The 17,062-nt window shown below is 39.2% G+C and overlaps 1 protein-coding gene across 1 annotated transcript in view; it reads right to left on the bottom strand.

Annotated features, from left to right (window-relative positions):
* The window catches only part of LOC131238886 (putative multidrug resistance protein), a 29,661-nt gene extending 13,640 nt beyond the window's left edge, over window positions 1–16,021 (bottom strand). The window contains exon 1 of the mRNA XM_058236475.1: window positions 15,767–16,021. Within this exon, the coding sequence (XP_058092458.1) occupies window positions 15,767–16,021 (255 nt within the window). The remainder of the gene's footprint in view (window positions 1–15,766) is intronic.
* Window positions 16,022–17,062: the final 1,041 nt, after the last annotated feature.

The raw sequence follows: 17,062 nt of genomic DNA, 5'->3' as shown, positions 1-17,062 counted from the left end.
TAACGTTTGTCATGAAGAAAAGGTCACCGAACTCGTTAGCATTTTTTTTTCCTCATGAGCTTTGTTAATTATTCAACAAGGGTATTTACATGAATTGGTGGGGCTTGAACACAATTTGCCAAAAACCTCTTTTAGAGGCTGTTCAACTCTAACTAAGTTACTCAAATAGGGAGTTTTGAAACTCAATTGAGCCATATGCAAACTAAATTGTCTAAAAGTTATGCAACTTGCCTGTAACCTAGGGTTAGATGAATTTCCTATAATCCAAAGGGATGCAGATTGCCCACAACATGAAAATAAGCGGGGCAAGCATGAAAAAGAGCGAGGCAAACATGAAAAAGAATGAGGCAAACATGAAAATGAGCGGGGCAAGCATGAAAATGAGAGGGGCAAGCATGAAAATGAGTGTGGTCCATTTGAACATTGGATACGTTTAGATTGATCAGTTCAAGCCATGAAATTATCTGTTAAGTTTGCCCCGCTAATTGTCTAGTTTGCCCCGCTGAATTTCATGTTTGCCCCACTCAATTTCATGTTTGCCCTGCCGATTTCCTAGTTTGCCCTGCTGATTTCTTAGTTTACCTCGCTAATTTCTTAGTTTGCCCCGCTGATTTTCTAGTTTGCCTCGCTGATTTTCTAGTTTTTCCTGCTCAATTTCATGTTTGCCGCACTGATTTTCTAGTTTTCCCCGCTGATTTCCTAGTTTGCCCCGCTGATTTTCTAGTTTGACCCGCTAATTTTCTAGTTTCCCCAGCTGATTTCCTAGTTTGCCTCGCTGATTTTCTAGTTTGCCCCGCTGATTTTTTAGTTTGCCCCGCTGATTTCCTAATTTGCCCCGTTGATTTTCTAGTTTGCCCGCCCCGCTGATTTTCTAATTTCCCCTACTCAATTTCATGTACGGCTGAAAGTTGGGCGGGTTCAACCCGACCGACCCGACATTGGGTTGGGCTCGGGCAGGATATATCGGGTCCGATCTCAAGCTTGGGCTATACAAACACCAACCCGATAAAACTTGGGTTGGGCTTGGGTTGAGGTCTCAGGTTGCCCGACCCAACCCGAACCCGATCAATATATTAGTTATATTTAAATTATAATTGAGTGTGGATTGTTTGTGTAGAAGGTACACTAGTGATATCGGGTCTCATTTGTCCACATCATTTCCAAGTACTCACGCTAACAAGATATGCCGGATTTCTCTCTCCCAAATAGATTGCGTGCTATGCTACATGACTTTTTAAAGGAGTAGTCCTATGTTTTAGCTTGGTTTTTAAAAGAAAAAAATGAAGTTCTTTATGATGAATAATCACATATATAATTAATAAAATCATAGATACAAAAAATAAGTCCTATATTAAAATTAATAAACTAATGTAATAACAAAAATATTAGCACGTATACACCCGACCAACCCAATCAACCCGTCGAGCCCTCTTGGGTTGGGCTTGGGTTGAGAATTCCCAACCCAAGATTGGGTTGGGTTGGGTCAAGGTTTAGGTATAGGAACCTTGGGTTGGGTTAGGGTTGAGCATCAACCCGACCCAACCCACCCGACTTTTAACCCGAACCAACCCGATCGCGAAGTGATTGAAATTGACCACGAATTGAATGAAATAGATTTTTGACCATCGACCCGATTGAATCTTGGAAAATAACTAGGTTGGTTGGCTAAATTAGCTTCTCCTACTCCAAAATCATATGTGGTAAGTTAAGTAAATCATTCTAGTTTAGGAGATATGCTTGTTAAATAAATAGACAAAGAAATGAATTAAAAGATAGAAAAATATTTTTATATACTTATATATACATATTTACATAATTATGTATTATAGAAAAATGTAAGGGGGAGAATGCTCTCCATGTAAAAAAAAAATTAAAAAATTAAAAAAAAAAAGAGAGAAAAAAGTGCATAGCACTACAATTATGGCTACGGTTATAATCCGTAGCGATAGGCCAAGCTCTGACCCGGTCGACCAGGTCCCAGCCCGGTCGACCCCAACTCGCTGGCTGCATTTTTATTTTTATTTTTTTTGTTCTCTGACCCGGTCGACCCCAACTTGCTGGCTTCATTTTCGTTTTTTCTTTTTTCTTTTTCTTATGTAATCCCCTTCGATTTTTATGGGTCCCATTATGAGGTATGTGTTATATCCAAACCGTCCATCTATTTGGCGAACTCGTATTAAGGCTTGAGGTGAAAAATAAGATAGATCTAGCTATCAAGTGGACCACACTGTAAAAGGCAGTGGGGAATTGAATGTCTACCATTGAAACCCTTTTAGGGGTAACAGAAGTTTTGGATCATTATGAAATTTATTTTTCCACTTCATCCAGGTCTTTGTAACCCTATAAATGAACTTATACGGGGAGGATTTCTCACAAACATCATAGTGGGCCCCCAAAAAGTTTTTAATGGTTGACGCTCATTCAACACTATTTCCTATAATGTGGTACACTTGAGATTTTCATATACCTCATTTTTTGTTTCATACCATAAAATGATGTGGAAAATATATGGACGGCATGGATGAAAAGCATACATCATGGTGGGGCCCACAGACCACCGACGATCCGCCATTGGCAGGTGGCAGGCGGAGTACCTAGTCCATTTATGTGAAAAGGAGGGGTATTTTCGTCCTAAAATTTTTCATCCGTACAAGGAGGTCCAAGTGCGTATGTTAAGTTTGTATTGCTTCAAGAATATCCAATGGATAAAAGGTGGGGTCCACAGTCGTAAATTTCTCTTAAAAATGAAACTTGATCCAAATCTCAAGTGGACTGCATGATAGGAAACAGTGGTCACTGAACACCTATCATTAAAAATTTCCTAAGGTCCCCTGTAATGTTTGTTTACCATCCAACCCTTTGATAAGGTGTTTATAGTGGTAGGCGTTCAATGACCAGTGTTTCCAGTGGTGTGGTCCATCTGAGATATCTGCTTCATTTTTAGGCACATGCCTTAAAATGAGCTAACAAAATGGATGTACAATACATACATCAAGGTGGCCCCATTTTCAAGGACTCATCCACTGCAAAATGGATATCATATATCACACTCATCAAAGATCAACGGTGAGTGTCTGTTTCCCAACTGTTCCGCCAGACGGTGATATTTTCACAAAAATATTTCTCAAAGTACAAATTGGTTGGACCACAAGCTATTGTTCACCTAGGCTCGGGTAGTGTAGCAAACATCACCCGCACCATGTGCAACTCGAAAGCTCTATGGGACCTGCGCTCCTATATATATATATATATATATATATATATATATATATAAAGAGAGAGAGAGAGGAATGCTCACCTGCGCACCTTCTTATGTGATCACCCGTGCGCACCTTTGCACACATTCCTTGCACACAGAATCTGAACAGTCCATGCGATGCAGCACCCCCTGAAAGTTCATAGGCCCAATTTTCAACCTGATCCAAAACTCTAGTGGCCCATGGCAAAGAGAAATGCAAATCAGGGGAGGAAACTGTTTCCTTTTTCTATAGCCCATCAAAGTTTTGTATCAGGCTGAAATTTGGGATAGTGAGGTTTCAAGGGGTGCCCCAACATGTGGACCATTCAGATTTTGTACCCAATACACGTGTGCAAATGTGCACATAGGTACTCACGTAAGAAGGTGTGCACGTGAGCATTCCTCTCTCTATATATGCACACATATACACTCAGAGTTGGGCAGAATTCGACTTGATCCGATCCGAAGGCTAGGATCTGGTCGGATTGAGTAGGCCCACTTAGATTCGATCGTAAATCGAGTCGAGTTCGGATCAATGATCAATCCGGACCGATTTGATCCGGGATCCAGTCCGATCCGATCCGCACAATGTTCATTTAACACTGTTTCCTGTAATGTTGTCTACTTGAGATTGGGATATACCTCATTTTTTGTTTAATATAATAAACTGATCTAGAAAAATAGATAGACGGCATGGATGAAATAAATATATCATGATGGGTCCACAGAAAACTGAGAGTAGCTAATCCGTCTTCTCAGTCATCTCAACCGGCGCCTCGAGCACCGTTCTGACTTCGAAATCGGATTGAGTTACTCATTTACGCTTTTATTGTACTGTGTTGAGGATCAAATATTGCATATCAGACCTCAATTATTACTTGATTTTATGAACATGATACGGTTTAACGTCCTATTTTAATCGTGTTTATGATGCAAGGTGAATTTAGGAGCCTGGACTAAAAAAGGGTACTAAAAGCATGAATTTGACGCTCCAGAATCACTAAGGCAAGGGAAGGACCCCAAGGGACCGTGATCGAAGAATTTACACGCTAGAGATCCAAGAAAATCACATCACTCATGTTAAACGGGCCTATGAATCGTCCAGAATGCAAGATCATAAGGTTCCGATCATCTGTTTGGTTCGAAACTTTATATATGGCCTGAGGACCATAAATTAACCATACACAATAAATTTAAGCCATTTGATCTCTATGGAAGTGTCCCAACGGATAGATCAGACCCTAAAATCCTGATTTGAGACCCGCGTGATATCTGGATATACTTCAGATTCGATCTCAACCCCTTAAATAGGGTGAAAAAATGGATTGATGGAGCAAATTTCTCAAATACATCACATTGGCCCTACACCAATGTGAGCGTACACATGGTGTGTGCACGGTCGCAATACACCGGACCGGAGAAATCCGGTCAAAACATGCTGACCGACGATTTCTTTTTAGAATATGTAGACGAACGTCCGACCGTCGGTTCTTGCTAGTGGGCCCCACTATTCACTCATTTCGGTGATCTGGACCGTCCATTATGTCCATATGGGGGGTGTGACCAGACTTTTAGTCCATTGCATTCGTACACACGTGGATCGCCAGAAAATGCAGGATGAACGTCAAGGTGAGTTGATACAGTGGGCCACACCAAACTCGATAAAAAGTACTTATTCCTAACTAGTTTTTCGCCAGGAATCCAATGGACGGGGTGGATTTCTCTGGTGACATCTATCATGGGCCCCACTGACACTGCAAAATCAGATTTTCGTAGGCTTTACGCACGGACGAGCGACCAGACGCCGTTACGTGCTATGGGCCATTGTGTGTCCATGGTGGTGATCAAATCCACGATCTGATCCATCCACAAGCTCCAAAAGGTGGGACCAACCCCATCCATGAAGGCTAAACGGAAGTTTTTGGATGGCCAGCCTTCAAAACTCGTTCCCAACGCAAACTAGTTTGTGTTGTTGCTGCGTAAACGACCCCACCGCCTCTCGTGCGTAAAGACTCTAGCACTGCCCTACCTTTTGCTTATAAAAGGAGAAAAGAGAGAGAGGGGACAGCATCCAAGCTTGGACGTGTGGGGGCATCTTTGCACCTGAGGAGACAGGCAGCCGTGGAGGCGTGGAGCGGGCCGACTTCATAGAGTTTTCTTCCTTTTTCCTTCTTTAGTTTTTTTTCTTTTTTTTTTTTCTAAGATTCAGTTAATCATGATTATGACTGGCTAAACCTCGTAGCTAGGGCTAAGAGGTAAAACTTGTAGCGTGATGGGTTGTGCCTATGGCGTCGATTCATGTTTTAATTCAACTCTCTTTTGATTCTAATTTGATTAATAGGAATGCTTTTAGTTTTTAATGGTTTGTTATGACTTAAATTACAATGGATCTGCGATAGCTTCAGGTATATTCTTTGCATTATAGGGATTGTGAACATGAGAGCCCTGTTGTTCGTCATCGTCTCATGGGCATGGTTGGATGATGGAACCCTTCCTAATGTTCATAAATTCCTTAGATTGGATGTGGATTGGTTAAAGCTCTGTTGTTTGCTTTGTCTCATGGGCATGGTTTTGTGATGGAATCTATTCTAATTCTCATACCTCTCATCTCTTGAAAACTGGATCAAAGGATGTTCAGATTGGTTTCTAATGAAATATCTTCCAATTGGATGAAGATGGGACTCTGATTCTAGTTGTGTTCATGAATCAAGCATAGATTTTCTTGATCTTTACAAGTGGATCCTTGGCACCCAAGTTTCCTACCTTTGAATTTCACGAGTTTTAATTAAATAAATTCACAATTATTCCCTTCCTTTTACTTGATTTAGATTTCATCTTATCCTAGTTCTAGTTCGAGTTATTTTCAGATTACGTACAAGGTTCAGTCCCTGTGGATTCGACCTCGATCTTACCAAGTTTATTATCACATCACAACCCTATACTTGGGGTGTAAACAAGTTTTTGGCACCGTTGCCAGGGATTGACGGTTATATTTTTCTGAGATTAACTAGTTTTAGAATTATGTTAAGATTAGGGTTTTCTAACTTTAATTTTAAGATTTCATTTTTAGAAACTAACCTATGCTTTAACTTTAGATTTAGGACTTTCCTAATTATTTTTAGAAACTCTCTAATTTTAGGTTTTATTTTCTCTTTTTAGAAATTTTCTAATTCTAGGATTTTTCTATTTTTAGGAACTAGTTTATTTTTAAAAACTTTCTAATTCTAGGTTTTCTTTCAGAAACTAACTTAGCTTTCTATTTCTAGGTTTAGAAACTTTCTTTTTTAGAAACTAACTTTCTATTTTTGTTTTTAGAAACTTTCTAACTTTGGAATTTCTATATTTAGAAACTAATTTCTTTTGTTTTCTTTTACAGGAACTTAACATAAAAACTTCTAATTTGGTAACTTCTTTCTAACTTATTCCCTCTTCTTACTTTTCATACTGTTGTAGGATCTTTTCTTTTATTTTTCTTTGGATTAAATTCAGAGTTAGGGTTTTACCATGCATAAGCAAGAATGGGAACATCAATATGCAGAAATAGCTAAGAGACACTAGGAAGAGATGTATGATGATTATGATAGAAATCAACCTATGTCTCAGAATTTTTTTAAAACCATCATCGAGAACCGATCGGAATATAACACTCCATCAGTTAAGAAGTCCTTACGCGATCATATATGGGAAAACAATTACACCCCACAGATAGTACGTGAATGTTGGGGTTATCATAATTATGAGAGTGAGGACTATTATCACTCATCAGATAAAAAGAAAACAATGCGTGATTATATTATGAGTGATAATATGTATTACTAACCATCAGAATCTCCCACCTATGATCCGTATGACTAAGTGGAAACATCAATGTTGGGAAGATGAACCAGCAATATATCATAGTGATAATTCTCTTAGGTCCTCTACCTTTGAAACCCAATCAGAAACAATCCAAAAGGATTTACTTCAGAAACTCATCAATGCACAAGAGCGGTTCAATCAAATTGTCATACAATTATGTAAATTGCTTAAACCCTCAATTCAAAGAATTCAATCACACCTTATGGAGGAGGCAGAGTCTAGGTTATCCCAGCCTTGACCCAATTTAGAAGCACAATGTGAAGAAAGTAATCATAACTCGCTTGTAGAAGAAACTGAAATTACAAATGAGGAGTTGGATTCCATTAATGAGCATATGGTTCAATATCCTGACGAGTCGATCTTGATGACTGTCCAAAAAAATGATCAAGAAACGTGGGTGCCTTTCAAATATAATGATAGTGACACACTTCACTCATATGATACACATGATTACAATGATGAGGTAGAGGTTAGTTTATTCGAATCTCAACTCAATCTAGGAATAGAATGTGAGGAGTGTGACCCATCCCAAGTATGCACTGCACGACATTAGATGATGATGAGTATTGGGATGACGATTATGAATGTGCAGCCCAAATTCCTCTGTAATCAATCTCAAGTAGAGTCCAGGTCAGTGAGCAAGAAGTACACGAAGTGATCGGTCATAAGGATCTACTCCACTCATCTAACATGCCTGATTTAAATGTGAAGGATGAGCCCCTTACAACCGACCCTTCTAACTCTTGAAAGACATATTTAGACCACTTCCCTAAATTAAATGATGATATGATTCAGAAGAAGGACGAGTTACTCGATATGACTCTGGAATTTGAAACCACTCAGTTGAGGCCACCATCTGAGCTGTACACTTTTGACGATTCAATGTCTCTATTGAGCAGCTTCAATGAATAGAGTGTTCACATCGATGTTTCCCCTATTGATTTTCAATTTGTCTGTGCAGAGCAAGAACAAGAGAGCATGCATCCATCTACTTTCAAAGATGATGGATTTCTTAAGCAGATCATCACGAACTTCAATGTAGAAAATAAGTCACTCTCAACTGCATTCCCCAACTCCTTGGATGATTACTTGACATACTTTGCAGATTCAAACGATCCCATGATAAAAGACATAGTGAACGTCTTGCATGACAACACCTCGGTAGCTGTTACTGACCAAGATAACCCCTATTCTGAAACCCTTCCCTCCATAGATTCTGAATGTTTACTATCACAGGAGGGAGAGCTGGAAGTTGAACCAAAGTCTGAAACTTCTGAGCGTGCTGAGACTACATCACTTCTTAAAAAAAAATTTGAATATTATCTACTTGTAGTCTTTGATTCACCATGGGATACTAACTTTGAAACTTTCTCTGTCACAAGTGAATCATATATACTTTGGATACATCAAGCGAATCAACGAAAAAATTTTTATGAGGTCCACAAATTTCTCTAGACATTCATGCTCCAGGGCATCCAAGCCTATTACAAAAAGGGCTTTTGGATGATCTTGTTGAAAAACCTACTAAGAAATTTATCCAAATATTGGCGGAAGAGGAACCTTACAGCATGACTAAGTAGTTTTTCCCTTACTTTCATAGGACTAGGGTAGCTTGCTTTATGCCGTTCTAGGATAGTCAGCTTTATGCCATTAGGTTAGTTTACTTTCTATGTTTTTTTAGGATAGGTTGTTTTCGTTGGTTTCACTCTTGTGTTGAACCGCTCTGATGCTGATATATCTTTGGAAAGGCCGTTCAATTTTTTCGTCAGGTACCATCTTTCCATCACTCCTCTTTTACTTTTGTTGTCTCATGTGCATTGTATGCTTATTTCCTTTACATTGAGGACAATGTAGATTTTAGGTTGGGGATGGGAGATTAAGTTACCTAATCAGTGTTTTCTCAGTCTTGAGCAAAATTTTTAACATTTTTCTGAAAATTTGTGTGAATTCGATGTGATTTTAACGGCCATCTTTGATTTAAACATATAAGATACGTAATGTTGGTAATTTATGATTCTTGGATTTAGTTATCTGTTAGATTTCATAGTTAAGTCAAATTGTTAATCCATGATTAGAAGTTTTAAACATTGATTGAGTCATGATTTCACATGTCACACCTAGCTTATACATTAAGGCTTGAGTTCGATATTGAATTGCTAACCTGGTAGTCACTAAACATGGAAGGAGCCAACCTGGGAATTTTTCCATCATGTTCAAAGAAAAAAATAATACCTAGCTAGCTAAAAAAATAATTGTCTTCAAAAAGGGTTGGGCGAATGGTCACCATGGGTTTACTTCCTATAGGTGAGGGTTCGATTCCCCTCCTTGGATTTACTTTTAAAAGGTTGACATAGCGTGAAAGCCATCGATGAAAAAAATCAAAAGCTGGAAGAATGAAAAGTTGAACTGTAAGGCAAGTTTTGGTTTACGTTACGGTTATCCTGAATGCTCTTGTGATTATCAATGTTATCATGAAAATAAAGAATTGATTCTTTGATTGTGATAAGTTTAGGTTTCACGATATACACATGGAACTCATTGTTTAGACTTTTTTTAATGGATGGATTAATACCTTGAATTTGACTATGAAGTTTACTATGCACTTGATTCTAGGAGAAAGTAATGCCCAACATTCATAAATCCTAGAATTCTATTGACTATATTGTTGTTCAAAAATCATTCGAGTTTATTGAAATGATCCTGTAGTTCTCAACTTATTTTTCGCATACTTTGCTTAAGACTAGCAAAATGTTGGTTGGGGATTGTATTGAGAGTTAAATATTACATATCAGACCCCAGTTATTACCTGATTTTATGAACATGATACGGTTTAACGTCCTATTTTAATCGTGTTTATGATGCAAGGTGAATTTAGGAGTCGGGACTGAAAAAGGGTACTAAAAGCATGGATTTGATGCTCTAGAATCACCAAGGTAAGGGAAAGACCCTAGGGGACCGAAATCAAAGAATTTATATGCCAGAGATCCGAGAAAATCACGCCACTCACGTTAAACGGGCCTGTAAATCATCCAGAATGCAAGATTACAAGTTTCTCATCATCCGTTTGGCTCGAAACTTTATATATGGCCTGAGGACCATAAATTAACCGTACATGTCAAATTTTATCCATTTGATCTCTATGGAAGTGTCCCAACGGACAGATCAGGCCCTAAAATCCTAATATGAGGTCAGGCTGATATTTGGATATGCTTCAAATTCGGTCTCAACCCCTTAAACAGGGTGAAAAAATGGATTAATGGAACGGATTTCTCAAATACATCACAGTGGGCCCTACACCAATGCGAGCGTACACATGGTGTGTATGCACAGTCGCCACGCTGACCGAAGATTTCTTTTTAGAATTTGTAAAACCTCCAGCCGACGAACGTCCGACCGTCGGTTCTTGCTAGTGGGCCCCACTCTTCACTCGTTTCGATGATCTGGACCGTCCATTATGTCCATAGGGGGGAGTAACCATCACCAAAGTATAATTTTGGTCCCTTGCATCCGTACACACGTGGATCGCCAGAAAATGCAGGATGAACAGTGAGGTGAGTTGATACAGTGGGTCACACCAAACTTGATCAAAAGTACCTATTACTAAGTTTTTCGCCAGGAATCCAATGGACGGGGTGGATTTCTTTAATGACATCGATCATGGCCCCACTGACGTCGCAAAATCAGATTTTCGCAGGCTTTACGCACGGACGTGCGACCGGATGCCGTTACATGTGTGGGCCATTGTGTGTCCATGGTGGTGATCGGATCCATGATCTAATCCATACAAAAGCTCCAAAAGGTGGGACCAACCCCATCCATGAAGGCTAAACGGAAGTTTTTGGATAGCCAACCGTCAAAACTCATTCCCAACGCAAACTAGTTTGTGTTGTTGCTATGTAAACGACCCCACCGCCTGTCGTGCGTAAAGACTCCAACACTGCCTTGCCTTTTACTTATAAAAGGAGAAAAGAGAGAGAGGGGACGGCATCCAAGCTCGGACGTGTGGGGCATCTTTGCACGTGAGGAGACGGGCAGCCGTGGAGGCGTGGAGCAGGCCGACTTCATAGATTTTTCTTCCTTTTTCCCTCTTTGATTTTTTTGAGATTTAGTTCATGATTATGACTGGCTAAACCTCTTAGCTAGGGCTAAGAGGTGAAGCTTGTAGCATGATGGGTTGTGCATATGGCTTGGATTCATGTTTTAATTAAACTCTCTTTTTATTCTAATTTGATTAATAGGAATGCTTTCAGTTTCTAATGGTTTGGTGTGACTTAAATTACAATGGATATGCAATAGCTTCGGGTATGTTCTTTGCATTATAGGGATTATGAACATGGGAGCCCTGTTGTTCACTATCGTCTCATGGGCATGGTTGGATGATGGAACCCTTCCTAATGTTCATAAATTCCTTAGATTGGATGTGGATTGGTTAAAGTTCTGTTGTTTGCTTTGTCTCGTGGGCATGGTTTTGTGATGGAATCTATTCTAATTCTCATACTTCTCATCTCTTGAAAACTGGATCAAAAGATGTTAAGATTGGTTTCTAATGAAATATCTTCCAATTGGATGAAGATAGGACTCTGATTCTAGTTGTGTTCGTGAATCAAGCATAAATCTTCCTGATCTTTACAAGTGGATCCTTGGCACCCTAGTTTCCTACCTTTGAATTTCATGAGTTTTAATTAAATAAATTCACAATTATTCCCTTCCTTTTACCTGATTTAGATTTCATCTTATCCTAGTTCTAGTTCGAGTTATTTTAAGATTACGTACAAGGTTCAGTCCTTGTGGATTCGACCTCGATCTTACCGAGTTTATTACTACATCACAACCCTATACTTGAGGTGTGAACATACTGAGTAAACTATGTTGGGCCCACCATGAATTTATGTTGTTTATCCACATCGTCCATCCACTTTTCTATCTCATTTTAGCGGTTGAGACCAAAATTGAAACATATCTAAAACTCAAGTGGGCCATGCCACAGGAAATAGTGGGAATAATGATTTCCACCGTTGAAACCTTCCTAGGGCACACAGTGACATTTATTTGTCATCCGACCTAATCATAATATCAAAAGGACAGGAATGAAGGGAAAATACAAATATCAGCTTGATCCCAAACTTCTGTCACCCGCAAAGAATTTTTCAACGGTAGATGTTCAATTCACAATGTTTCCTGTGGTGTGGCCCATTTGAGCTTTGTATATGTTTGATTTTTAGTACTTGAAAATAAAATAAAATTACAAAAATGTATGGAAGGAGTGGATAAAATAAATACATCATGGTGGGTCCCACATAGTTTACTCAGTACACCTATGGTACTGAGTTACTCAGTACGCAATCTACTTCCTCTGACTTCTAAGTCTGACTCCTAATAGACGTGAGGAAGCGGATGGGCAGGTGTACCATGCACCAATTGGTGCATTGACGTCAGCAAGTTCTATGGGTCTTATGAGGTATGTGTTATATCCAAACCGTCCATCCATTTTGCGGGCTCGTCTTAAGGCTTGAGCCAAAAAATAAGACAAATTTAAAGATCAAGTGGACCACACTGCAAAAAGCAGTGGCAGTTGAACATCTACCATTGAAACTCTTTTAGGGATCACAGAAGTTTCGGATTAATATGAAATTTATTTTTCCTCTTCATCCATGTAGTTGTGACCTTATTAACTAATTGGATGGAAAATAAATGTTGTGGTGGGCCCTACGAATTTTTTAATAGTGAAAATCATATATATATTAAATTTTTGAAAAAATAAAAAGTTGGAGGCAAAAGCGCTACACTCGGCGGGAACATTTTCACACGAAATCGTTAAACCGCTCACACATGTCTGGAATCCGACGGTTCTAAGTGTCTATCGCCCCGCGACTCCATTTCTGTCAGTCCGATGTAGAGAAAACTACTTGAAGTTTAAACCCACTTACAATTTCAAGAGATCTCGTTCCGACCAAGGCCAGAGAGTGAAATATCCCCAAACAACGGGAAAGATATTTGAATCTCATCGCACTTTTCGATTGCAAAATCTCACCAATCGATGGCTTGGATCTCACGGTAATGCTTCAAATCCCGTCATCTCTCCAATCTTTATTGGTTCAAATCGCTGCAATGCATGTGTTTCTTTGTGGATTTTGAGTAGAAATGTAACAATTTCTGCTATCAGAAACCCTGGATTTAGGGCTAAGAATCTTCAATTCCTGGATTTATGCTCTAGATTCGTGTTCTATGGGTTGATTTCTTCAATTTTGAATAAAACAAAAGACTCGATCTGAACTATACCCAACCCGATCCGACTCAGTTTCTCTGACCAAGTCGAACTCGATTCGGGTCAGGCCAGCAGTGCAACGGATCGGATCAAGTTAAATGACCCGGACTCGGTCCCGGATCAGATCGAGTTCGGGTTTGTTCATTGAAAATTTTGGACCAAGTCGAGTTGGACTCAATCTGGTCCAATTCAACTCGATGCCCACCTCTACATACATGTCACGTGTGTTTGTGTACATATGCATGTGCATGTGTGTGTGCATGCGTGATCTTGCCTTGCCACACCATATTGTGTATGTGAAATCCACTCCCATCATAAGATGCGTGAAGCTATGTTATGCTCAAGGCTAAAAAATTAGACACATCAATCATTCAAACTGACCACATGAGTGGAAATAGTGTGTAAGGCACACCCACCTCCCAAACTGTTTCCTTGGTATGGCCCAAATAAATCACAGACAGGCCTAGTCACAGTGACTCCATTTATAAATTTCCGTGAAGCAGCTGGTGGTAGGAATGGATTTCACATAATTATCTTGTAGGCCCGGTATAAAAAAAAAAAAAAAAAAAAGCCTGATGGTGGACGTCCCTCTCCCAACTGATCCCTTGGGTGTGGCTGACTGGAATCACTGTTCAGCCTGATTTTTGGGCCCTGGACCTAAAAATGGATGACACTGATGATCCGGGCAGATTTTACTTAAAGGTCATAGTGGGCCGCGTAAAGAATCAAGGGTAGGTGACCCCCTCTCAACTGGCGCATACTTGATGATGGAAGTGAATTTTCGAAACACATTATAGTGGGGCCCACCTGATACACAGTGGTATTATTTTTCTCTCTCTCTCTCCTTTTTTTTTTTTTTCTCTTATATATTCTTTCAATTGAGATTGCATTTTATGAGGGAATATGGGAGGAGTTTTGAATAAGGTGAGGGTTATCCCAGTCTCATCTGTTTTCTCTGTCTTGTCCCAATTCTCTTGTCGTTTGAATCTGAAATTCAATTTTGAATTCTGAGAATAATAATAATAATAATAATAATAATAATAAAGAAACTAAAAGAGAAATTTCAAAGAGAAAAAACAATTAGGACCCATCTACTAGTGGTTTTCGACAATTGGACCCCATGGGCTATTATCCAACCTGATCTACCATTATTCTTACTTTTCAGTTGCATGAAGCATAAACGGAATTGAGTGAGAACTATAGTTGCATGAAGCATAAACGGAATGCCAACAAATTCCGGTCGGGAGTTGGAAACATTCATTTCAAAATGGTTTCAAGTATAAACTGAAAGAAATTAAGTGGGAGCGAGAGTCTAAAGTGTGATTTGAAGTAGGAGTCGTACTTCATGCAGCTTAAGGAGCAGACCAGAAAACCATGCAAGGAGCTGAATGGAATTTCTATCATAATATTGAGAACTGTATGATGCATGATTCTCACTTCTTATGTGCATTTATACTTTAGTACCAGATCTATAGACAATCCAATGAAGCAAATATTCATAACAGTTACTTTAGCACATGATCTGTAGACTACAAATCGTCCTACATTAGATAAGTGCTATTCGTAATCACATGATCGGAACCTTAAATTAGATATGGCCCATTCACATCTGTTGAGTTACGATGATTGGAGCAAATCACCAACTCATTCCATTGCTTAGAATTCATGAATCAAATGGCACAGATCATGTGGCTTCATTCAAGCTCATGAAAATAAAATGACACGTGTTTGGTATTTCCAAATATAAAGAATGTTGTGCAAATGCCTTGCATTTTGCGGGACACAGGACGGTTGACTGTGAGTCACTACAATGTTTGAAGAAGTGCGTTTTGCAAGGAGAGATCAGGTACATCTGTAATAGAAGAATGTAAGTCTGTACAACTTAAAATTTTGATTATAATTGATCTCCATTATCGTTTTTTCCCACAAGAATTTTTCATGTTAAATATCGTGTGTATATGAATTGTATGCTTTTAGTTTGCTTATCCTTTATTATTATATTGTTCTATCTTCATTTATTGCGCTTACTCAAAGCGCACATATTGGTAGTGGTGTTAGATTTGAATTTCTAATACCAAGGGTTTGATCCGGTTTGTTGTTAGCTCGGATTTACATCATTGTGGCTTGATATAAAATGAACAAAGAAATTTCATGATATTTGGTGAAACTAAACACATATATGTAATCAAGATTATTTTTATCCCTAACAAAACCAGCAATACATAATGAAATGAGATGAAATCATTTTGAAGCAGCAACGAACAAGATTGGCTTCAACTAAAATGAGTTTCTAAAATGAATTTGTAGCTTGCAACTTGCAACTTGCCATGCCATCTCAAAAGATTAAAAAGGAAAAAAAAAAACAGAGAAACGGAGAGCACTAAACTAGTGAATATCAAACTAACCTGATTAATGTTGTCAAGTGTAAATGAAGACTGGAGCGCGTAGGTGTTCATCACCTTGCTCAGAACAAGCATTATTAGAGGCGTCGATGCCCCCTCAGCGGCGCAACCCACCGTTCCAAGAAACATTAAACACGTGTCGTGGAAATCCGAATATCTAAAGATCCGTCGAAATGATACTTGGGTCTTTTTGGATTTTTCATTTTCTCCGAGCTTTGTGGCGGAATCTCCTTTCACTTCCTCCTTGAGCACTTCCATTTTTATTTATTTTAAGGTGTTTTAGCCATGGCCATGCAGGATTCAGTCTATATGTATATATTGAGTGGGACCAACAAGTGCATCTTCTCTCAAATTCTCTACCTTTGATTCCGATGCATATACGAATATGACACCTTGGCTGTTAGCCTTTGATTTTTTATTTTTTTTGAGATACTCTAGCATTACACGTGTCATATTCGGCGTGACAACATGTGTCGCCGTAGAATTGGGTTTCCTTCGGTTTGCATTTGCGGACCTTGGAAAGATTCTCGCACGTGGATTGCCTGCGACAGAGTTGCTGCTGTCGGAAGCTAGGTCGGGCCACCATGATGTTTGTGAGAACCATCCCGTCCATCTGTTTTTTACAGCCCTTGTTTAGACACGAGCCTAAAATTGAGTAAGATCCAAAACTCAACTGGGCCGCACGACGGGAAAAAAGTGTTAATGGAAATGGCTACCGTTGAAACCTCACTGAGGTCCACCAGATGTTTATATGACCGTTCATAATGTCAATCCTACAGGGATGAACTGAAGTATTATCCTGATTCAAAACTTCTGTGGCCCCTCACTGTTTCCTTTCAGGTGGTCCACTTGAGTTTTGGATCTGTTTCAATTTTGGGCTTGTGTCCTACCATGAGATGGAAAAACAGATGAACGGGGTGGATTTCTCATAAACATTACGATGGCCCAACCTAGCTCTGACGGAAGGCCTCCAAGGCTGTCGTTGTTGGGTAGGGGACCCACATTTTTATATTCTTGCGTTTTTCTTCCCACCCTTACGTGAATCCCAATCAGCCATGCAACAGGACATGCATCATTGCGCAAAGGTACAAATAGAAGAAGCGATTTGATTGGGCAGAAGGCATTGGGATTATCCAATTTAAAACTATCATAATTTAAAACCAAGGCTGAATTATTCGTTGTTTTCTTTGATAACTTCACCCCATACCTTTTGGCTTGTCTTAGAAAATGGGACATTACAGCTTAGCTTGACATGGATTGGTTTTGGACGTACTAAAACGTAAGGATTTTAACTTGGTC

Source organism: Magnolia sinica, chromosome 3 (assembly GCF_029962835.1).
Source record: "Magnolia sinica isolate HGM2019 chromosome 3, MsV1, whole genome shotgun sequence".
NCBI classification, from domain to species: domain Eukaryota; kingdom Viridiplantae; phylum Streptophyta; class Magnoliopsida; order Magnoliales; family Magnoliaceae; genus Magnolia; species Magnolia sinica.
The sequence above is the reverse complement of the archived record's forward strand: the minus strand, read 5'-3'. Positions and strand labels throughout refer to the sequence as shown.